Raw genomic sequence first — 24,521 nt, forward strand, 5'->3', positions numbered from 1 at the left:
TCAAAGGTAGCTTTATTTAAGGTTTACAATGTAAAAACCAAAGCATGATTTGTGTATCCATTCGCGACAATATTCTCTTGAAAAATTTAGTTGGTTATTGCTATTCCACCAAGTAGTAATTTCTCTTGAAGTACTCCGTCGTCCACTTTTATAAAATTTCATCAGTTATCGTTGATCACGCGGCTTCGTAAGTGGTGGCCTACCGGGAGTTTTACCTTTTATTCCTATGGTACCTCTGTCTGCGTAATATTTTACGATGTTTCCCATCGACGACCAAGCTATTTGAAACAAATCTGCACTTTTTCTTATCGATTTTCTCTTGCAATACTGCGAAATTATTATTTTCAGAACTTTTACTAAAACTAGCATACGGTTAACTATTTTTTTCTAAATAAAACCAACACTTGTATGAAATGCTACGATCCCTATAATAATGGCAGCATTTACCAGCTACTACGTTTGTATTTCCATGGTATACTTAGCAAATTTTCTCGGGTGACATTTAAATGTCAGCAAAAATGGCACATTTTTTATTTAGGTGACAATTTTTGCGCTCTAATAAAATTTATTAATTTGCAAAATACCTCACTCTCTGTCAAAATAGATGCCCATGCAAAATTTGCATTCAGTCCAAACGAATTGAATGATATAAAAAATATGTACTCGATTTTTTTGAGAAACTGTCTGTGTCCCAATATATAGTTGTTAGGGCTCGTAGAAGAAGTTCGTAAATCATTTGTTGTAAAGGCCTAGTTAAACAATTTTAAAAAGTGGCGGAAAATAAGACCAAACAATCTAAAAATTACTTATGCCAGCCCAAAGATTGACAGCAAATCGATGTTGAAGTCGTTTCACGTTACTAACGTGTGGATTTTCAAGGGCCCAGTAATGATTATTATGAGCATTAAATTTAAATTTGCCCAAGAATCCAATTACAAAAGTTTCTTCTACGTGAAAAGTCATTGCACTTCAGTGTAATGGAAAGGATGTAATCTTTCCATTTTAACGATTTCATGGACTATACTTTTCCGTATCCCCTATTCTCTGCTGATTTGACGCATGCTTGCTTCAGGTCGTTCTTGTAATTGTTCAAAGGCAGCTTCTTCGGACTCGGGGGTCCTTGCAGTTCTTGGTCCGCCAAGTTCTCGTCTAGGAAATTCCATACGCCCCCAGAGTTGCGCATCCGGCGATGTAATCTTTCTAAGACATTCCGTTGCGGATGCTGCCGATTTGGATATCGTAATGCATACTGATGTACAGTTTTTGTAGCATTTCCCAAACAGTCGCCAAGGAGCATGTAGATGTCGCAGTATTTGTTAAAAGAAAACATTTTTCACTTTTACATTAAAAATTAACCCCAAAAAAATGTTATTGACAGAAATAAAATAACTCAAAACCATAGATACACTTACACCATTTCCGTAACAACGAATTATTGGCGGGTCATTCACTTGATATGATGCTACATTTATCGTATTGTTCCTGTACGTAATTTCTATTAAGCTTAAATCAATTAAATTTAACACTTTTTATTTATTTTTTTTTATTTGAAGCCCTTTCATATAACATGGCTAATTTATTAATCAATATGAGCGTCAAATATTTATTTTATAATCCTTATGTTTGAAATTTTTTTTTTCTTTTAAACCGCCATTTACTATGTAACGAAGCGAATTTTCGCGGGCCGGAAACCGTGACGCGTACCGCAAGAGCCGGGGGTTAAATTCGCGATCGCCGCGCCGCCGCGGCGGAAGAGGAGGCTTCTTGCCCGAAGTCTTCAGGAGTGCGGAAGTGCTGGGCCTGTTTGGGTTTTTTTTTTTGGTGATTGACAAGTGAGAAGTGAGCAGTTCGACCCTCCGACCGCCGTAAGTACTTTTTGGGTCGCCTGCCTGTTTTGTACCGGTTTTCGAATCGCTGCCCCCGAGCGAAAAACCGTGTCATCGTCACCGCGTTTTTTTTGTCACCGTCAAAAGTCGAAACCGTCGTGCACGCGTCATTACCGTCAACGCGCTCCCTTCCCGGGTCGCCGTGCCGTCTTCGTGCAATTTCCAGATTCAAGGTCGCCGCCCCAAGTCCAGGAGTATGTGTGTGTTTATTCTGGTATATAAAAAAAAGCCAGGAAGCGGAAGTTGCGATGGACAACCCAGAAAACCCTCGAAGCGGCGTTCTCGAACCATCGAGAGGAACGTCTAGGTTTAAATAGAGGCCACCGTCGGGAATGATCATTATTTACAGTCAATCAAGTCCACGAGAGTACAGACAAGTTGCGACGGAATTATTTTGTACATAATCGTTGTTTAATAATCAGTCGTGTAAATTTGAGTTACTAAGAAATAAATTGTTGAGTTTAACCCACGTCGATTTTTAAAAACCCGTCCAGCGGAACAGTATGTATAATGTAAATCTATAAAAATATACTCGGTGAACTACCTGGCTAAACTAACGATTAATGCAAGTGAACGGTTCGACTACGAGTTTGGGTTTATAGCCACAAATAGCATCCAAAGAGCTTTTAACCTACAAATAACATTCAAATGTATGCTACGAATTGCCAGATTTACAATTACAAGGCAGTGGCCACGACCACGAACACATTAACATACGACATGCAAGCCAAATCAGACTCGGCTAGAATGATTCGAGTGTTCCTTCACGACGAAGTGATTTAAACGGTGATTCTTATTCGAATACTGTATACCAAAACTATACACCTATATTCAATTTCCTCACGCCCAAAGTTTGTGCCTCTCGACTGAGAAAAAGCTCATTTTTACGCGTAGTAGAAGCAATTTAAGAAAAGTAGCCCCGTCAAAGTCGCTTTCTCACATCACAAACTTAAGGAAGAAAGTTCCACATTATTTTCAAGTGAAAATCAGAAAACATGACTGTTGTTTCTATATACTTTGAAAGAATAATTAGAGGCTAAATTAAAAAAAAAACACAAGAAAAATTTAAATTCGTCCGGTGAATGGGAAATTGTGGTGCCTGGTGTCGTGGAAATGACGGTATGATCAAGTACTTAATATTATATGAATTGCAGATGTGGTTTGCTGTTCAAGTCTTTACAATTAATATTGTCCCGTTAAAGATACCTCCCCGTATTGCATAAGAATTTTTCATGTTTCGCAACAGTGCAGATAATCAACGCTCTCCTCAGGCATCCCGTCTTTTTAAAATTCACCTGGTTCGCAGACTGAAAATGGATTTTCACCGACGTGCTTTTCCCTTCGGTGTAAAAGCACAAGTCACTGAAGCTAAGTCCATTGGGTATGAAGGGTGATGCCAGCATTCAAATGCTCTTATCGGCCAAAATTGCTTTTCTATGAAGGTCTTGTAAATTGAGACATAGACTTGATGTAAAATTCATCCGTTATTCTTTCATAAATCTTGATTTTTCGAGGCTACTTTTTATCTTAACGCAGTGATCATTTAATAAAAGATCAATCCTTTGATAAACAGGTACCACTTCAATCATTTTTAATAAAAATTATTTTATTACATTAAAACACAAAAAGATTTTTTCTAAATACTTATATTTTTAATTATCTTATAAGTAAATACTCATTGGCATCCAAATTACGGCCTACCTAACTTACATTCTAAAAGAAACAGATAATATAATTATTATAGAAGTATATATAGAATATATGTAGAAATTTTCCATCACGAGTTTTCTCGATTTTCGGGAACAGTAGAATTAATCGCTTTACAATTTTTTACACTTGCAAAGATTCCGGCAAGATGATAATGTCGTTTTCAATTAATGTTGGGAGCAAATTAGATACAGAGCTGTCACTACACTTGTCCTATTTCAGAAGCTTCAAACGAAATTCATCCTCAAGTTTCATAATCCTTGAAATTGCTGCCCAGACGACCGAACCTCGCTTACGTGTCGTAATATGTAGACTAGTTTTATAAAAGCGGAGCAGAAAATTGATGCTATAAAAAACACCACGATTTTAACACTACCACTGTCGTCATTGTAATCCAACTGCAGTGCAGCGAGAATTTATTTTTTTTATCCAAATATTACATTGTTACCCATATGCAGGCGGAAAAAAATCGGAAAATTATAAAAATTATGAAAAACCAGGAGAACACATCACGTAATAGGATGCAGAGGTTTTTTTAAATACACAGGCTGAACCAGCTAAAAGGGAACACCGTCGGATAACTTTTATGTTTATTAGCCAAAGTAATGATAATAAATTTCCAAATGAAAAATAATAGCCCGTGAAACAACGAAAAAAGTATATTGCAGAAACACCATTTCACTTTTTTTATTTTTCACATTTTGGAGTTTTTTGTTACTTGAAAAAATTTAAAAAAATCAGTTTTATTCGGTATTTAATATTCGTAAACTATTGCAATTTTTCTTTAAAAAAATATTGGCTGCAGGCGACTTCGACAGAACTTCCCTAATTTTCGCGGGCCGGAAACTGGGTCTTGCCTGTGCTGTGGCTGCTTTTGAAAAGTTTTTTAGTAAAGGTCAGAGTCCTATAAAAACCAACCACCGTAAGTACCGCTTTGGATTTTCTGCCTTTCTGCGTACCGGTTTTGAATAGCCGCCGCCGAGCGAAAAACCGTACCGCCGTCACCGTCTCCGGCTTGAGAGAACCCCGATGCTTCTTTCCCTGGACCGAAGGCACTACCCTGGTGGCGTGAAGATGTCCGCATAAGCCTAGGTTAGCCAGACGTGTTTCTATTTCAGCGGCACTGATCGGCTGAAGGCTTGGCACCGAGGCACGCCACCCCCACACGTGATCGACGAAATTCCGGACCGTCCCACCGGAATTTTGTCGCAACTTCAAAAAATTTTGATGTATAGTAGAATTTAAAAAATATTATGAATCCAAGTTTGCATTCTTATGTCACTGCCAATTTAAGCAGTTGAAAACTATTTCGAGAGATGCCAAGATATTCATTTACCAACAGCGAGAAAATGGACATCATCTTAATTGACGGAGAGTATCAAAAAATGCTTTAGTGGTGGCTAATTTGTACCCCCAGAGTTAAACAACAGATAAAATTTTCAAAAGACTTGAAATGAAATTACGAAACGATTGGCCGGTGAGTAAGCGGAGAAATATTTTGACCGCTACACATTTGGCCAACGAGATTCGAGTTTTGGAAACTATTTTAGAAAATCCTCACATTGAGTAACGAGCAATTGCGAAAGAAATTGGTATTTTGTACCACCACCAACGGCCTTTCCAGTTGAGTATAATCGCGGTCGAGAGCCACGCAACACTATTATCTTCTTTAGTTCAGGGTTAATAACTTCTTCCTGACGGAGAATTTGGGTACTTTTCCGTGGTACATCGATGGCGACTAGACTGATTATGCATGAGTGGATAGCTTGTGGACCAGGAGGACATTTTATGGTAACACATTTGCTTTACCTGGAGTGTATTCAGTTTGCAAATTATAGGACTACAACTCTAAGACCCATCTTGCTAACCGCCCGTTGGCGACTTCAGAGTCTTAAGCCAACATAGAGGCTGGTGATTAGTTATTACTATTGTGGGGGTTTCTTCTAGATAACCTCTAAATTTGTTTATTACCCATATCATAGCTAGGGCTTCCCTTTTTGTCCTGGAGTAGTTGCGTTCTGGAGGAGTGAGTAGACGACCGGCGTACCCGACGGGTTGCTCATCGATGCCCTCTGAGTGTTCCGTAGGCGGTGACCTGGGTTGGTCCCCATTCCTAAGGAACATTCCTCTTTGTTAACTGTTTCAGTGGTCGCAATATGTCGGTGAAGTTCGGTATAAACCTTCTATACCAGTTACACGTCTGTAGGAAAGTGAGAACTTGCTTAACCAACGATAAACAAGTTCTCACTTTCCAATCAACATTGGCGCGGGTAATGTCAAGATAGTTTCGACCTTTTCCTAACTTCTTTCGATACAGCTATAAGAATTGCGGAAATGTAATCACTGATGAATTGTTCGTCTTCCGAGGTTATTGTATCGTTATTGAACGGGAGGTAGAGTAGTTGGGTCGGGATGGATGAATGCGACTGTAGTTTCGTCCGTCTGTTGTTATTTGGGAATAAACCCATAGGTCTAATGTCGCTTCCAGAGCAATGCTATCGTTGGTTTCCATAATCGACGACAAGGCATGCCTTCTTTAGGAAGACGGCACCTATAGTACGGTTACCCAAGCTCTGGAATTAAAAAAAAAATGTTTTAAATCTGAAAATTCGTTTTGAAGCGTGGCACACTGTGCAATTGTGTGGCATTAAACACATCTTGAATCTCAAAATGATGTCAACTGTTGCAGAATGTATTTATCTTTTGTTTAAATTTTAAATCTCAAATTTTAACAGACAAAGATATGACTTTTTTAACGTTCGTTAATACCTAGTAATTTACACAACTAGTTCGGGATAGCCTGCTTCCCGCATGAACGCTTGTTTGCGGGACGACCGAAGGGAGTGACGCATTTGCGTGAATGCGGGAAGCAGGCTCACGAACGTGTTGTGTACAATATTTTTTGCAACGAATAAACCTTTAAAGTGAAGAGATTAACTGTGAGTTATTTATAAACAACGGCATTGACAGCGCCGTCAACACGTCACAATGTTGACACTACCCGACTATTTTAAGGTTACCATGGCAACGGAAAGTTAAAATGCATGTGTGCGGGAAGTTCGAACTCCCGCACCCTGGTGAATGCGCGAAAGCCATCAAAAAAGGTCATGAGTGCAAAAAATTATTTTTACGTTTATTTCATTGCACTAGAAGCGTGAAAAAAGTGTCATAGCGTTTCATTTTTTCACGCATTTGAGTGAAAAAAAGTGTCGTAGCGTGTCATTTTTTAACGGAAGTAAAACATAGAAGCCTGCCGTTGCTATGATAATAATTCATCAACACAAGTGGTTTGTATTAATTTTCTCAGTGTGTTGTGGTAATTTGTGTGCTTGCACAATGGAATCGGAGAGCGATGAAGATTTTTTGTGCATCCCCGAAAAAATTGTCAAGACGGCAAATACGGCTACATTATACATTTAATATCTTTGTTCCAAAATAAAAAGTTTTTGAAGTTGGTGGTTGTTGAGTTTTGTTACGAATGTGAAAAAAATTTTGTATGCGACTTGTGAGTAAAGTGGTTTTTTTTCACTCGCCGAATTTGCGCACTCGCCTTCAGCTCGTGCGGCACTAGTTGCATAAGTAACTATTTTTACAAACCTAGATAGTAATAATGGAATTATTATTGTATATCAACTGGTTGTGAAAGTAATTTGACAAGAATGTGAAAACAAATTGATATACTTACTCTCTTTAACAAACAATACAAATGATAAAAATAATAAGTATAAAATATGTTTACAAGATGAATGAATCGGAGTCTGCTACATTTACATGGGCGATACGAAATCTTAAATTGAAATGATGTCACACCATGTGTTTTACAACCAATTTCAGTTTAAAATTTAAGCTGTGTAAATCCGACCGGGTGCAGGTTCTTGGCAAACATCCCTTAACCAATAATAATTTCGGAGGCTGCCACGGTCGGAATCAATACATGATCGTTTTCCGGGTTGGAACAGTGTAAACTGAGTTTTTGGGCTCAACGTTTCGCACACTTTCGTAAGTGGGATCTTCAGGAGCAGGGTAAAGAATAAAGCAAAAGAGCACGGTAACTCAATATGTCAACCATACCAGAGGCGAAGCTCTTAACCCTGCTCCTGAAGATGCCACTTATGAACGTGTGCGAAACGTTGAGCCCAAAAACTCAATTTACACGGTTCCAACCCGGAAAATGATCATGTATTGACCTATTGGTATTATATAATTAGGTACGTACAACAAAACGGACAGTTCTTCGCGAAGTCTAAGAAGTCGGAAAAACTTATTTTGTCTTATCAAAATTTTAAGGGGAAAATTAACCCTTATCCAATCTTTTTAGACGCTACTGAAGGATAAATAGGTAAAATTAATTAATTTTAGTAAATCCTAGCAACTGTAACAATAAAACTTTTGTCAAGACTAAAGTTGCTATAGAAACGAAAAATGATCTTTTTATCAGAGGCGTACAACGAATTTGGACATAAATTTTAATAATTTTTATCTCTAAAAGGAGAACACTTTGACCTGAACTTTTTTTAACTTTTAGCACCCATACTTCGAGACCAATTGCCGATTTTATTTTGTACGTACCTTTCAATAACAGGCTGTATATATTATATATATTATATTTTAATATGCAATATTATTATATTGCAACTCTGAAAAGTCACGTGTAGATCACGCACTTTTACAACTCCAAAACTTGGGTAACCGTACCATAGAAGAGTCTTAGAGTTGGTGCACTCAGGAATCGCGATAAAGTCCGTTTCAATTGTTCGTTTTTTTAACGTTATCGGTACGGTACTCATTTTCACGTTACGCATAGTCGCCGTTTCATCGTCCTGAGCAAAATTCACTATCTTATCGCGTAATTTATGCACACCCTTTATGGTGATCGGTAATCAAGACGGCAGGTCGCTCTACAGAGAGCACCTCCACAGAAGAGAATTGAACGTCAAGGGTGGCGGAGTTTGTGGTCCTATTGCAAGTTGGGCCGTCTCTGCGAAATACTCCTGATTGTCCGAAACCATAGCACGCCACTGGATTCGTTTGGCCAGAGAATCTTCGCAGTGTTGTGACCGAAAAATTTGCAGTAGTCGCAGCGGAATGCGGATTCTTTGTCTGCCGCGAGGTTTACTGGCTGGCTCTCGGGAAGTGCGAAGAGTGCAGAGCTCTGTGAAGGTGTTGACTGAGCGACGTAATATTTTTTCTCGAATTTCCTTCTTTAATTGGCCATATATTTTGTTGAGATGTCTGTTCTGGGCATCGGCTGGTTCTGCATGGGCTAATCGTGCGCGTTTTTGCGACACGAATAAGCCCGTGGGTGTATCTTCACCTTGCTTCGAAGCCAGTGTGTCTAGGTATATTTGATATACGGATGGTGTTGAATTGTTGATGCAAACTCACGACGAATGGCTGCCATGGCGTCGTTCCACGTTTTTATGGCAGCTCTTATGCCCGTCCACCAGGTATAGGCGATTCCCTGGAATAACAGTGGGAGAGCATTCACATCGGTGATGCCTTCCGTTGCCTAAAAAGTCTGCATTGACGAGAAAGTCTTTAACGGCATTTTTAGTTCAGGTGCCATTGTGGCTGGACATTGTGTGAAATGCTTCACCGGAGCTTCCAGCCGTATGTTGTTGATGAGCTATTGCAGTTGTTCTGCCGTCAGTGCCATCGCTCTGGCTTGATTCCTCGTCTGCGCCGATATGGTGACGCTTCACTTTCGCGTTTTTTTTACTGTTTCTGGAGAAACTACACGATTTTATTCACTGTTCGTGGCGTCCTTTGCGATTTTATTCACCGTCCGTGGAGGTGCTCGAATTCTTGTTCACTGAACAGTTTGCGCTTTTTTTTATGGAGGCACCCGCGTTTCTGTACGCGGTTTGTACTATCACTCGCGATTTTGTGGTTGCAGTATTCGAACCGTAGTTGAGCATCACTTATGTAGCTTGCGGAGTACAATACCCTTTATTTAAAATAGTATTACAGTGTAGAATGAACAGAACAATATAGCAGCTAGATTTGACCAAAGAATTCGTTCTGGAGTCGCTAGCTGATCGACAGTGGGATGCGACAGTAGCCATAACGGAAACCGTCTGTGGAGCCCTACGGAATTAAGTGATGTATGTAATTAAAGGGCCGCTGCAATATGTTATTTTATATTGGGAACATTTGTCGTCGGCAGCGTGTCTTCAAGTCGCAGAGGCGATAATTTTAACAGAAATAGGTTTCCGACACGAATGCAGAAATCTCTTTGCAACCTTGTAATGTTTTTATTTACGTTTGTTTACTTTGGATAAAGAAAATTTTCATTCGTAAAAAGCGAAAAGTTAAATTTAGATTATGTGCGTTTAAAACGATCAGAATTTACTTGGGATTACCGGGGACCTAAATTCTTCAATCACCTCCCAACGGAATGGAAAAATTTATCTATTTTGCCTTATCTCAAAAGAATTAAGACATTTCTCTCAATGCATCCTAATCACTCTTTCTAAAAATTGTTTAGTTTAAATACAATTTAACGTGTATAAACAACTTTTGTACGGGGTTTCTATAAATGATTATAGTGTCGAAGTAGGTCATAAACACGTTCCGTCTCTCACTTTGGACCTTACTAAATGTCCAAGGGCCCACGACAAATACTACATGCATCTGTATAACTGGTTGCCTTAAATGCTTCATACCTTTTCAAAAAATAAAACTAATTCATTACAATAAATAGGAATTTATTATTATGGTTAAACATTACAGTAAATGTTAAAAATGTTCACCATTTTGTTCAAAGCACATGTTCATATTACAAAAATATTCTGTAATACATTCGTCAATGCCCATTTTACAATTTCATGTTGCAACAAGAACTTCTGACTGCTGAGGAAATTTTGTCAAAGATGTTTGCGAATTCTGCTCAAGTCGTCTTAAATCATCAACAACTTCCTCAGATACTGAAGATCATCCACGAGATTTCCTTTTATGGATACTGCCAGTTCGAACAAATCTGTTGATTACATCTCTAACGTGGGCCTCTAACGATGTTTCTTTAATTATTAAATCGCGGTATTTGGCCAGATAGTAAGATTACAAATAACATTAATGATAAGTGAGAACTCTCACAATGAGGCATACTTTCAGCGAAGCAGGATTTTTGAATTCCCTGGGCAACTACACCGGTATAAGCACGAATACGTTACTATAATAATACTCACCATTATTAATTTCCACAGAAATGCCTACCGTCCATGGCGGAATTTATCATATTCTTCATTATATGTTTTTTTGGTCTTCTCGGTAACAAATCTGCAGGCGCTTTTGTCCATTTTGCACAAATTCTTTCAGAAATTACACTAGCTTGGTCGTTAGTATTGTCAAAGAAATTTTGTATAGAAAACATTTACCCCTAGGTACCGCATCCATGAATGACTTCGTAATTGAGATACAAATTTTAATTAAACTTGCTAACCGATTATTATTTAGAGTATTAGTTTATTAAAAAATAGGTAATAGTAAACCATACAAGTTTATATGGACCACAAGCATTACTTGATGTTCATAGTTTTGAGTTTGTCAGTTTGTTACTTCCGGGTGAACAGTCATAAACATTGTCATGATATTCTGATATATAAATAAGTTTTTTACTTCTAAATTTTTGTGTTTATAGACCATAAACTAGTCCAGAATAAACTTATAGTTAATAAGTTTTTGATTTCTCAGTAATGATACATTTCGACTACAATCGACTAGTGAATAAGATATGCTACTCGTACTTTTCAACTAGTCAAAAGTGAACATCAATAGACCACAAAACGTTACTTCATAAATAATGGCCCCCATTACTTCCACTGCTTTCGTTTCAAATTACTCAATTTTAAGTAAACTTAATGGTTACATCTTTTCCAACGTTAGAATTTAGAAATAAATTTTATTGTTGATAAATCATAATTCTGGCTCCGACAATAATTTGAAATATTGTATTAATTGGAAAGAACCTGTATAAATTCTTGTGTATAATGAATCAGATCGCTCAGAGCATCTGCTTGATGATTATTAAATTTGTTTTTCAGCAGGGCATTGAAATCGATTGGAATAGTTTCTATCGCGTACTTAATCGGAAAATAACTGTCATATCAAACATTCTCTGAATGCCGAAAGCTTATACACGGTTAATCGATATGCATTTGCTTATACGGTGGCTTTTGTGGCTAGGCAGCAAGCATTTAGCCGTCACTGTTACGCTTGAAACAAGGGTTCTATTAGATACCCACTGTTAGAGAAAATCGTTAGTTTTAATGGAAGTTGGAAAGCGGCGCTGTAGATGGTCAGGTGAAAATAAATTGTCGAACAAACGCTCGCGGAAACTTTTACAAAGGGGTAAATTACGTAATTTACGAGAAAAGAAAAATTGGAAATGGAATTTGTTTGAACATAAATTAAAACTTTTATTTCGAGAATAAATTTCTTCACTCGTAAGTACAAAGTTCAGACTTGGTTGCCCTTGCTTTAAAAGAATTTGTGAATAAAATTTCTCTTCTTTTATTAAACAGCTTTACGTTTAAAGTTGTTTTAAAGGTCCAGAAAATCTTAAAATATTTACAACCACGTTGTAAAAACGTGCAGATTTTTGTCGATGTTACCTACACATTTAACCTATCGCTTGCAAGTTACTTAAGGGTCCCCAGTCGTCGCCCGCAAAATCGATTTCAGTGAGAAGAATTATTGTTTGTAACTATGCAACCCAAAGTACCGATGCACGGCAGGTAGCGACCCAAGAGAGGAGAGATTATGGTCACTGTAGGGAGTCCGTCATAACATGCAAATCGATAAACAACACCAGATAAGCTTTTATTTTGAAATGAAGGGTACAGGGAAATAACCATGGAAATCCATTTCTATCTATTTTGAAAGAAATTGAGTTGAAAGTTTAAAATGCTGCGGAAAATAGATTGAGAAACCCACAAGGTTCAGTCTAACCCAACTTTTTATTTTCTTTATAATGTTTTAAAAATATATAAAATAAACTGTTTATGTTCAAATATAACAGCAAGAGAAATTGGTGGAAAGTTGTTTCGACAGAACTTCCCTCGCATCTAAAATACAATGAAACATATCCAGCATTTTCGAGTTAAATTTTTACTTTAGGTACACAATTTTGTGATGAAATCATCAACATTTTGCAAGGACACGTAAATCAATGTGGATTAGACTAAAAATAACAGTATTCCAAAAATTTCTGGGAAAATGGAGTGAGTCGAGACTGATTTAATCAATAGAAAAAATTGACTCATTCATTATTTTTTTTGGGCCACCTAGCTATATAACCAAATCTAAAAAAATATGAATGCAATGATAAATTACAAGTAAAAACTCATCATATTTTGCACATTTTTAGTAGAATTTATTCAGCAAAATTTTGAGATGATGTTATCAATTTTTTAGTAGCATAATCCTGAACTTGTGGTTTATAAATACATTATTGAGATTTTTCGACTTTTCGGTTTTTCGATTTTTCAACTTTTGATGTTTCAATTTTTCAGTATTTTAATTTTTGACATTTTAAATTTTTACATTCTTCAAATTTTCGATTTCTCCATTTTTTTATTTTTCGATTTCTCAATTATCCGATGTTTCACTGATACGACTTCGCAATTTTTCAACTTTTCGATATTTTTTTTTCAATTTTTAAAATTCTAGATTTTTCGATTTCTCGAGTTTTCAGTTCTTCTATGCATATTTCAGTTTTTCAATTTTCGGAATTCATTATATTTCTGATTTTCCTTTTTTTTTAATTTTTCGATTTTTCAGTTTTTCGATGTTTCGATTTTTCAATTATACGACTGTTCAATTTCTCGATTTCTAAATTTTAGATTTTCCAATTTTAATTTTTTTTATTTTTTCATGTTTGGACTATTTATTATTGCTAAAAATAAAAGTAAAAAATAACTACCAAAATTGTGACTAAAAATATGTAAAAATTAATAGAAAATAGAACACATTGCTGCTAAAACACAAAAATTAACTGTACTTTCCCAAAAAAATCTGTTGCTTGATTACTGTTCCACTAGTATTGCTAATTTAGGACGTTAGTATCAAACGCAGTGAAAGTATTAATTCTTAGTTAAACAAAAAAATAGTTGAGTGTCAAAGTCGAGTGAAACATGTGAGACGTGTGTAAACAAAAGCATCTAAGTAATAACTATTTCCCGCAGAATTTCTGGAGGTTTATAGAGTCGACATTGGCCTGAGCGCGCTCCGGTCTGTGGATCATACAAGTTCTCGGGCGACGATGTATCTATTAACGAGGCAGTTGAAATATGTACCTGATATGTCACAGCGCAAAAAGTATTTCTCAAAAAACTTTCAAACCTTGATGTCTTTTTAATCGAACAAAACACAATTGACGAACGCAATAATCCAAAATGGTGCGCAGAAAAATCCTTTAGACTAACCGAACGTTATTTTGGTAAAATTTACAAAATGAGAGAACAAGTAACACGGCTAATCCTACTGTACTGTGAAAAACATTTTACATCCCTGCAAATCTAGTTCAGCATGTACTCTCCCAAAATCTTTGCATAGAAAATGAAGCAAGGGCAACTGAAGCATTTTGCAGTAACACCAAACTGACAGTAAGACAATGCGGTTTGTACATTTTTAGTGGCATCGCCAGACGGCTTAATAAACAAAAACGCTATCTTAGAAATATATAAAATGTCCAATTTAAATAATGCTTAATTCAACGAGATGATAAATTTTGGGAAAATAATATGATAGAGCGAAATAGATAGAGAGAAAAATTTTATTTTATGCCTTACTTCCGGAGAGAGTTCGTTATTAAACAAATCAACCCATTAGAAAAATTGTAAAGAAAAGATTGTACAATTAAAATTTTTTATTTGCATTCGCGTCATGTGTAGTTCATATAAATCTTTTCCCCTTTTAGTATAAACACACACAGGAATAAATAGTAATACTGGAATAGGTTTACTGGAGATATTACGTAAAAAACGTGCCTATAATACTCTACCTCATAAGTGGTGCGGAAAAGAGTATCAAAAAATTAAATTTAAATAAATATGATATTTCAGATAAATAAGTGGTTAGTGAAGTGATGAGAATCTAAATCTTGTCAGTTTTGTTTATTGATTTATATATAGAATGACAGATTAATAAAAAATACTGGAATAATTTTTTGTAAGAAAATGTTTTAGTAGAATGTATAAAATTATAAAAATTTGCATACTTTTAATTCAAATTATGTTAGCAGTGAAAGAAGTCGACTTGTAAAAGAGTTTCAACAATGTTCGTAAGCTAAGAGTATTTATGAGTTTTATGACCTAAAGTATCTGGACGGATTACCTGAAAGGGTCGGTCGGCAAGGCTCCCTGCTGTGTCAAACTCAACCATTTATGGAAACGAATCCTTTGTAAATAGAGTTGCCTAGTTTCACGTTATTTTCATTAGTCAGTATTTTTTTAAAAAGCAAATATTTTGATTAATATAAATTTTAAACAAAAATGACTGGGTCTTCCCCATAGAGCTCAATGTTGTCTTTGCACTGATATAAAAGTTGAAGCGAAAAATGCTCTCTCCTCGTCTAAAAATGCAAATTCCTTCGAAGAATGAACGATTAATTAAACACTAAACAATCACTTATTTTAAAAAATATTGTGTCTTCCCCAGAGATTTAGACATAATCTATCAATTGAAATGTCGATCTTTTTTTCAAAGTTGAAATTACGCCCGTAAAATGAAAATCTATTAAGCTCATTTTTCGGTCTGCTACTGGGCACCTTACTTTTGAAACTTCAGGTGAAACAAAAGCGAGAATTTAGATTAATTATTAATATTATTATAAAATCATTCATTTTTGTTTTCTGCTGGCATCTAATGACAATTTCGTAATCATTATGAGCACATAAAATAAACTCGGCCATGCAAAAAATGTTATTTATAAATTTCATGTTTCGCTTGTTTACTTTTATTGCCTTAACTTGTGTAATATTTCTCATTATAAAGTGCGTGAGATTACATTCATTAAAAGGTAGCACGAAAAGCGCACGTTCATGTTAGAATAATGACACAGAATCGTTGCTGACAGCAGAGAAATTTACTTACTACCTACCTCCGCAAATGATATCGTTGAACATTATTAAACGTCACCTGGCAATATTTTAGTCAAAATCAAAATTGTTTTAAGTTTTTTGTGACAATATTTTACAATATCAAATTTAAGTTACAATTTGTTGTTGGTTGGATATATGTTTTTATTTTTCCAAATTTTTGTTGCATTTTTATCATTGACTAAGTTAATAAGCTCAAAGGCTTTAAGTAAAAAAAAAAGCAGTTTATATATTACAACTTGTAGTTACATACAACTAGTGGTAATTCGGGTAAAAACTCAACACGGAGTCATAAACTACATGTGTAGGACAATGCGATTATATACAATTTTAAACTCGTTTACTACGTACAATTTTGAAGTAGTACACATTGTTAGTGGAGATGATTAGACAAATTTTGGTTAGCGTCTTACTATCTATATGATATTGCTAATATAAATACAAAATTTGACAATAATCGGCCCATTATCTACTTTCCCAGAATATCTGTCTAATAAAAATTGGGACAGCAAACAGACGAACAGACGGACAGACAGATGGAAACGGGAGACCTATTTTTTCGTACTCTAGAGGTCATGAAAGGTCGAGAAAACGTAAAAGTAGAGAGTCGGCCGACAGAAAATATTGAATGAGGCAATTTATTTTATTAAGTAAGTCAAGAATGACCCACTCCAGTTTCCCCAAATTTTGGGAATATATTACTTAGTGTTACACTCCATCTAAAAAAAAATGTTGACGTCATCACAAAATTTTATAATGGAAAAACTCACCTGAAACGAAAACGTAGCACGCTTCTTTACCTTTAGTTTAACATTACATACATATCTTTATTTTGAGTTATAACGGTTATCACCAAAAAAATAAAATCGCAAAATCAAATCTTATCATTTATAAAAAAAGCTGGATTTGATGTACTGTACAGGAGCGAGCGCAATTCTCTCGAAATAACCTTCGACCAATTATTTGTCAGTGACACCTAGTCGTCATGTTGAACATTGAAAATTTGCCGTGTGCAATAAACTCTTTTGCGGCAGAACTTTTAAGTAAACTAATAAGTACTAGTAATAGTCAAACGTATCACGTATCCAGATTAACTGTGTTCATAACAATGCAGAATATAGTAGGCAATAAGTGAAACCACGTTCCGTAGAACGTACCTATAGCACGTAAAACGTAGAAAAAACTGTTATATCTATGGAAAATGCAGTGTCCCTATTGGTTATTGTGTACGTTAACGTAAAATACGTTGTACGGAACCTAATTTCGCTAATTATTATCTAATCTGAACAGAACGTACGTACGTACTTCCGCGAAACTGCAGTGCTTGTTTAAACAAAGTTAATTCTAACAGATAATAATTTGTTTCTTTGTTACATGTACTCGACATGTTAACGACTTCGCATTCAGTCGTTTACTCAAACAAACAACTACCTATCTGTAAATTATTTAGTGCGCCTTGCCTTTTATCTTTTACGGAAAACACGTAACATGTTTTAGCTTAACCTTTTTTAATTATTAATGCTCCAATGTGTCTAGCGAATGCTGCGACTTGGTGGTGAACGTCCTCGAGGCCAAAGACTTGATCGGTCCCAACCGCACAGAAAACGTATCAGATTCATACGTTCGTGTATTCCTGCTTCCCGACAAAGAAGCGACAATACAAACGAAAGTTTACCGAGGATCAAACAGCCCTAGCTACAAAGAACGTTTCCTTTTCTCCCTCAATCCTCGAGAACAATCGCAGCGATCCCTTTGTTTCCATGTATATTCCACCGATTTATTATCGCACACCTTGATCGGCGAAGGGGAGATACGTCTGGGAGATATCAGCTTGAGGCAGCCAGTCACCACATGGGTCACCCTCACCGACACGGGACAGGTATACATCAAGTGCACCCCTCTAATGTATTTCCAATTTAATTAATTATTGCAGAAAGGCACCGAGTTTGGCGAGGTAATGTTTTCACTCAGCTACTTGCCCACCGCTGAGAGACTGACGGTCGTTGTGGTGAAAGCGAGAAACTTGAAGTTTCAAAGCGAGTCACCGGGCGATGCTTTTGTTAAAGTAAGTACAATTTCGTTTTTGTGTTTTGAACACACGTGACCACATTTCATTACATTACATTACAAAGTGAAGTCAAAGTAAAGTCAACGCTTTGGGGGAGAGCGGAACGCCGATTAAATACATCTGTTCTTTCTGTGGCACGTACTTATATCGTTGGATTACGGATACAGAAATTGATTGGTTTTTGGTTTTTTCCTAAAAACTTGACTATCATTTCCTGATTTCGAAGTGGCCAGTTTAAAATACAAGTTTTTTTTCTAAAATAATTAAAGCCAAGAAACTTCTTTCTGGTTAGTTTCTTCGACATAATCAGAACAATTCCTTCGAGAAAACTTGAGGACATCGAACTTGAATTATTGTCAAACAAATGTTTACATCCTACAAACAAAGGAAAAGCACAAACAAATACCGAAGTGGTGGGCGAAACGCGTAGCCAATTTTTGTACTTTTCGATGGTGATACAGGCTGATTTCGAAATATACCTATGCAATAATCGGTATCACGTACCGTAATAGTGTGGAAATATAGGAAAAACAAATTAAAAATCGAATAGGGCAAAACCCTCATGAACCATCGTCGATCCACCTTTTAAGCGTGAAAAAACGTTCGAATAAAAACGATGTGAACACTTTCAATTCCAATTAAAAGTAAAACCGCCTTTTTCTGCTTATCATTCGCTCATCGTTCATTCATACATCGTTAAAGGTCAGTGCGAAAGATTATTCGTTGTAGAAACAAATGATGGTCCTGAGAAGGACCGATTTTTGGTAATGCTTCATGGTGATCGACTTTTGATTCCGACTGATGCTTAGTTCTCGCCCCAACGACTCCACATTGTTTATTAGAACAAAAAAAAAACACCAGGAGTTCCACGAACTGTAGCGGCTGCCACTTCCACTCATTGTTGAAGCTCTTCGATAGTTTCTGGTCACAGTTGGTTTCCATAAACTAACTGTTTCATTCAACCGATACCGGCCCACACATACATGGAAAATCGTCGTTGAAATTGTACTTCTTGACGAGCGTGTGGATTTTCCTCGGACCAAATGTGAGTGTTGTGACTGTTGAAAAGAGCATTGTGACTGAATCCTGCTTCATCCATAAACAGAATGCATTTTAAAAAATTAGGGCATTCACGACACTGTGGTAACAACCATTTGCAGTAAATTACACAACGTGGACAATCAGTGGGCTTCAAACCTTGCACTTTTTGAACATGGTGTGGATGTGAACTCAAACTTCAGCTGCAAATCGGCGAGTGCTGATGTCGGGCCCTTTTTCGACGCATTCCAAAACTTGTTTTTCAGTTCGCAGTATTCTTTCGGTCCTACTACGGCCACGATCGTGAGTTTGAGGCTCAAACGTACCATGATTTCGGAGATGTTGTACCACTAACGTAAATGTTGGCACACACGGAGTCGCGCAATTTGGAAAGCGTTCGATCCACAATTCACAGGCCAAGCTGGCGTTTCCATCAGCCACACCATAAAGCATTACCGTGTCGACACGCTCTGAATTGGTGAAAACAACCGAACCCACGAAACGACGGCAATCAACTGATACATGACTGCCCTTATCATCTATTTGCACGTTCCTTATCGCTGCACCATTTTCTTGGTTCTTAAGCATAATCGCTCTCTGTGCCATTCGTAATTGTCGTAATTATGTAGGTCAAGAAACAGTACCAGCGGCGCGTATAACAATTTATATTTAATTTCAAATAATTTTTTCCAGACATTGCTACCACTTAGGAATGTGAAATTTACACAGTGCAATAATCTTATTGTGAGCTATTCTCCATTTCCTTTATTACGCATATTTCGAAATCAGACTGTATATGATGATATACCTAATAATAATATATTCATTTAAATCCAACAGACCAGTAAGTCTATACAGGACGACTAGTAGATACATTAGGGGTATCTAGTTACATAATAATTAGATATACCTAACTACATATCCAATTAATGCATCCACAGCTAAATTATAATAATAAATAAATTATAGGCAAGGCTGCTAGCTATTTAATTATTCTAAATATTTAAATTGCATCAATAGCACTGCGACACATATTCTTATGGAAGAAAAATATACCTAGGAATGGGTGCTATTTGATTTGCTTTGCTGGCGAGCGAGGCACCTGTCCTCGCTCTAAGGATTTAATTCCCTGCAGAGCCTCTGAGCCCACGTAGCCCCAGAGTAACTTTTTCGCTCGCTATTCAGTCTGTACCATAGAAGATGAGGTTGGCAACTTGCTAGATGCGAAATAAATTTCGATCTGCAAGCCCTTTAAAGGATGTGAAAAAAACGAGTAACCCGGTGGAATACAACCCTACAACGACTGGGTTAACTTGTTCTAGACATTAAACTCCCCGAATAGCTCTTCGACCTACAGGTAGAACTTCACCAGAATACAAGTGCGCCGCATCGGGTCAGACGCTTTTACATTTCCACGTACCAATTTTGTCTAGAGCTGGTCCGTGAAAAATGTACAATGCATCGCGCTCTTGAGTTTACACTCTCCTCTCGCCTCCCATATGCGTAATGCTAACTCACAACCTTCAAAGCCGAAGCCTATCCAGTTTGAAGAACCGTATATTTAATGCTCCATCGGCGCACCGACAAGTCGAGGGACGGCCGGGGCTGACATGGTAACCAGTTTTCCGCTTTCCCGAGCCGTTAAAACATCTTCATTCTTCATAGGGAGAGACATAAAGCTATTTCCGCACCGGCATGGTACCAATTGTACTAGAGGTACCAGATACAAAATTCTGCAGGTCGTTTACAAGGAATTGGAGGCTTTATTCAGACGGTGCCAGAACTCCCCTTTGTGAAGACAACCTGTATTACGCGAAGATGGATGTTGACATAGAGCAAGAGAGGCTATGTTTATGCTTCTTTGTCCCGTAAAGTTATGTCTTACCGGATGAGATCATACTGCTCCTGTCACATTCTCCATACGGCGGTAACGCTTACCAGTTCCGATTTTCTGGTTCCGAAATAGCCAGACCGATGTTTGTCGGGTATCATAAGCGTGATAGAATTATTTTTTTGTAACTGATTTCAATTTTTTTTTGTTTACGATTTACATTAAAACTTTTCAAATGCATTGATTTTCTGTTTATTGAAAATATTCTAGGTTCTGATTTAGGAAGTGAGCTTAAGTTTAATATTCTAGCAGTAGCCGCTTTAGATTAATATATCTAAGTATCTAATATCTTCATTGGCTGAGTAAGAATCATAATCTTATGCAATTTCATTATTGGATCACTTAATTTTTTCAGTCCTATGTACACCATCGCAAGCTTTACGATATGATTAAAACAGCAGTCCGGATAGACTATTTTTGTTTTTCATAATAGCTCTAATTACCTTCCCCAAATCAGTCTAAATGTGAAAAAAGAAATACTCCTATTAAAAATGTATTACCATAGATATACGAACTAGTAGAGAACGTTCTTACAACGTTATCATTTCTTTTCGACAAGAGGTACATGAATTCGATTCGGCTTTGCAAGTTGACGGAATCCAGCATTTGGTGATTACTTTTCAATAGCGTTACGAGTTCTTTTGCCAAGTTCCTTAACTGAATATAAAGATACGCCGCTGAATATAGTATTCCTGCCAAATTCCATGCACAGTACTCTGACTCCACTTATGTACCTCTTACAGAAAAGCACTCTACCTACAGATTCTTTAGTGCATTTAGTATCTATTCTATCAAAGTTATTGCAGTCTTCTAAATGTTTTACCAACATATATATTGTGATATGTGTTGACATTTAATACGTATGTATGAAAAAAAAAAATCCAACCAAATTGGTAATAACTTTTCATTAATGCCACCACCTCTGCTGAAACTTTTGCTATGGAGATACTTTATAGGAATACCTAATTTATCGGTAGAACATTACCCCATGTATCAGTTTAGCATCTTCTCCCAATTTGTCTAGTTGTACAAAGAAATAGGTCTCCCGTTTCAGTCTGTCTGTCTGTCTGCGTGTCTGTTCACCATCTGTGTCAATTTTTGTTAGACAAATAATCTCCAAAACTACCGGACCGATTTTTGTCAAATTTTATGTAAGTAAAATAATATATTATGAATATTATGGAGATGATAGAACCCTAACCAAACTTTGTCTAATCATTCTCACCAACAATGTGATGCCGTCACCCCAAAATTGCACATAGTAAAGTATTCCAAAAGGTATAAGGTTATATGGACATCATAAAATTATCCCATTGTGTCGAAATTAAGTTGTTTACAATACATAGAAAAAGTTTTAAGGTCATAAATAACGTGTCCACTGCAGCTCGACCGACTGCTGTCGGTTCGTTCAGGGGTGGCTTTCACTAAATATCTAACTACCTACTACTACTACCTGCAGCCACAAAGGGGTCCGAAATAGCCAGTCGCTTTGCAAGCCGGCCCTGTTAAATGTGAGCAAGAAATGTTTAGAAGACGATTTATTGCCAACCGGTAAGCTTAGTGTGAACCACACAAAGGGGGTATTTATTTGCGGTCTACTACTTTTATGGTGGTCATATAACCTTATACATTTTGGGCTACTACCTATAAATGGGTTTTAAATTGTATTAAATAACATATGTAGTCCCACGCGTGTAATTTATGAATTCATGTTGAACGTCCAAATTTTTGGAAAAAAAAAACTCAAAATTTTACAGAATAAATTCTATTTACGATGTGTAAAATATGATGAGTCTATACTTGTGATTCATCATTGCATTAATATTTTTTAGATTTGCTTATACAGGGTGACTCAAAAAAAATATAAATCAGTCAATTTATTTAATTTCGGAGGCTTCCACGGTCGAATCAATACATGATCGTTTTCCGGATTGGAACCGTGTTACTTGAGTTTTTGGGCTCAACGTTTCCTCTGGTATGGTTGACTTACTGAGTTACCGTGCTCTTTTGCCTTATTCTTAACCCTGCTCCTGAAGATGCCACTTACGAAAGCGTGCGAAACGTTTAGTCCAAAAACTCAATTAACACGGTTCCAACCCGAAAAACGATCATGTATGTGTAGTGAATTTATTTTATTGAATAAATCAAGAATTGCAAAACTAATACTTTCAAATGTTGCAGCGTCTTAAAGTTATGGTAAACATGGTAAATTGTTAATCAAAATATATCTGTTCATTCCTCCCATTATTACATCTTCTCCAAATTTTGCCGAATAAATTAAATACATTTGCATTCATATTTTTAGATTTGCTTAAACTGGTGGCTCAAAAAAATTAATGAATGAGTTAATTTATTTTATTGATTAAATTAGAAACGGCTAACTTCATTTTCCCAGAAAATGTTTGCAATGCAATACTGTTATTTTTAGTATGACACTGCACCAAAGTTGATAAACGTGTCCTTGCAAAAATGTTGATGACGTCATCACGAAATCGTGTAAAGAAAAATTCAACTCGAAAATGCTGGATATCTTTCATTGTTCTTAATTAGGTGCCAAACAACTTTCGACGTTTTTTTTTTTAATATTTCGTTTGTGTGAAATTTTGATTGACGTCTTTCAGAAACAGTGACAAATCGTAAGCAGGAGTATTTACGTTTATCATAAAAACGTATATGTTTATTTTGGAATCTTGCAATAACTGATGAATGTATTTTGTGTTGCATTGAAAGTTGGTCAGCGTCGCGTTATTATTCTACTCACTCTGTATGTACACATATAATATTTCAAATGTAAATCTTTGTTCTGCGTTGTTGTATTTAATAATAATATTTACCTCATAACCCCTTTCAGAAAAAAAATAGTATATCTATGTTATTAATGTTTCCACCGGCCAAGTAAAGGTATATTTTACGATTTGTAAAGACATTGTTCACAAAACAAAATTCACAAATCGCTTGACTTTTATACCAGTTATTCTCCTACATCGATAATAAAGAAGAAAATGTTACTAGATATACCTCTGTATCGAAGAACGCTCTCAGATGCGTTCTTTGTCCATTTAGTTTATTTACACCTTGTATCTAAACGTTCAACCAAGATCCTTCACGCTGCAACGGGTGACAACAAGGTTAAAAAGTGGGGTGAATTCAATATTTAACCGTAGCAAAAATTTCTGAATATGTAGACCTTTTACAATACTTTTATAATCACTGATCAAATTTTTCTAGTATAGCTGAAACTGAAGCATAGCCACATTAAAGTGAATTACCTCTAATAACGGAAACGGCTTACTCTAGTCCTGCCGGCATATCTACCAAAAATACTTATGAACAAAGTTAGTCACCAACACTGGATTTTCGACGTTATTTCAGGCCTTTTTAACAACCGATTATTATTAATTTAACTACACGGAAATTAGAACATTTATCCATCGGCGTATACATGCATGTTTGACTTTACGTCAAATTGTAGAGCCTTATTATTTAATATTTTCCAACGACAAATCGTAAATATTGCACTTTTTTTAAGTAGAACTATTTATAAATCGTTACTTCTAATTTAGTCATTCGTGCGCATAGATACTCGTAAAATAATCATTTTCCAACACTGCTATTGTGAAAATTTAATTCTTATTTTTTCCGCAGGTATATTTAATGCAACAAAGCAAGAAAATCCACAAAAAGAAGACTTCTACGAAGAAAGCTGAGAGAAGCCCGATTTTTAACGAATCAATGATGTTTAGTGTACCTGCTCACACTTTATCGGTAATTATTTCAAATGTGGGTGTACTGTTGATGTACGTTGACGTTGGGAGTATTGATTTTTAATCAGC

At 36.3% G+C, this 24,521-nt stretch overlaps 1 protein-coding gene across 2 annotated transcripts in view; it reads left to right on the forward strand.

Moving 5' to 3' along the window:
* The window catches only part of Syt12 (Synaptotagmin 12), a 63,723-nt gene that overhangs the window by 37,125 nt on the left and 2,077 nt on the right, over window positions 1-24,521 (forward strand). For both annotated transcript variants that reach the window (XM_064067298.1, XM_064067299.1), the window contains exons 5-7: window positions 17,228-17,570; window positions 17,625-17,756; window positions 24,334-24,453. In XM_064067298.1, the coding sequence (XP_063923368.1) occupies window positions 17,228-17,570; window positions 17,625-17,756; window positions 24,334-24,453 (595 nt within the window). The remainder of the gene's footprint in view (window positions 1-17,227; window positions 17,571-17,624; window positions 17,757-24,333; window positions 24,454-24,521) is intronic.

Source organism: Zophobas morio, unplaced genomic scaffold, assembly GCF_036711695.1.
Source record: "Zophobas morio isolate AGI-343-1 ecotype UQ-CSIRO unplaced genomic scaffold, CSIRO_AGI_Zmor_V1 ptg000029l, whole genome shotgun sequence".
In the NCBI taxonomy this organism is placed as follows: Eukaryota; Metazoa; Arthropoda; class Insecta; order Coleoptera; family Tenebrionidae; genus Zophobas; species Zophobas morio.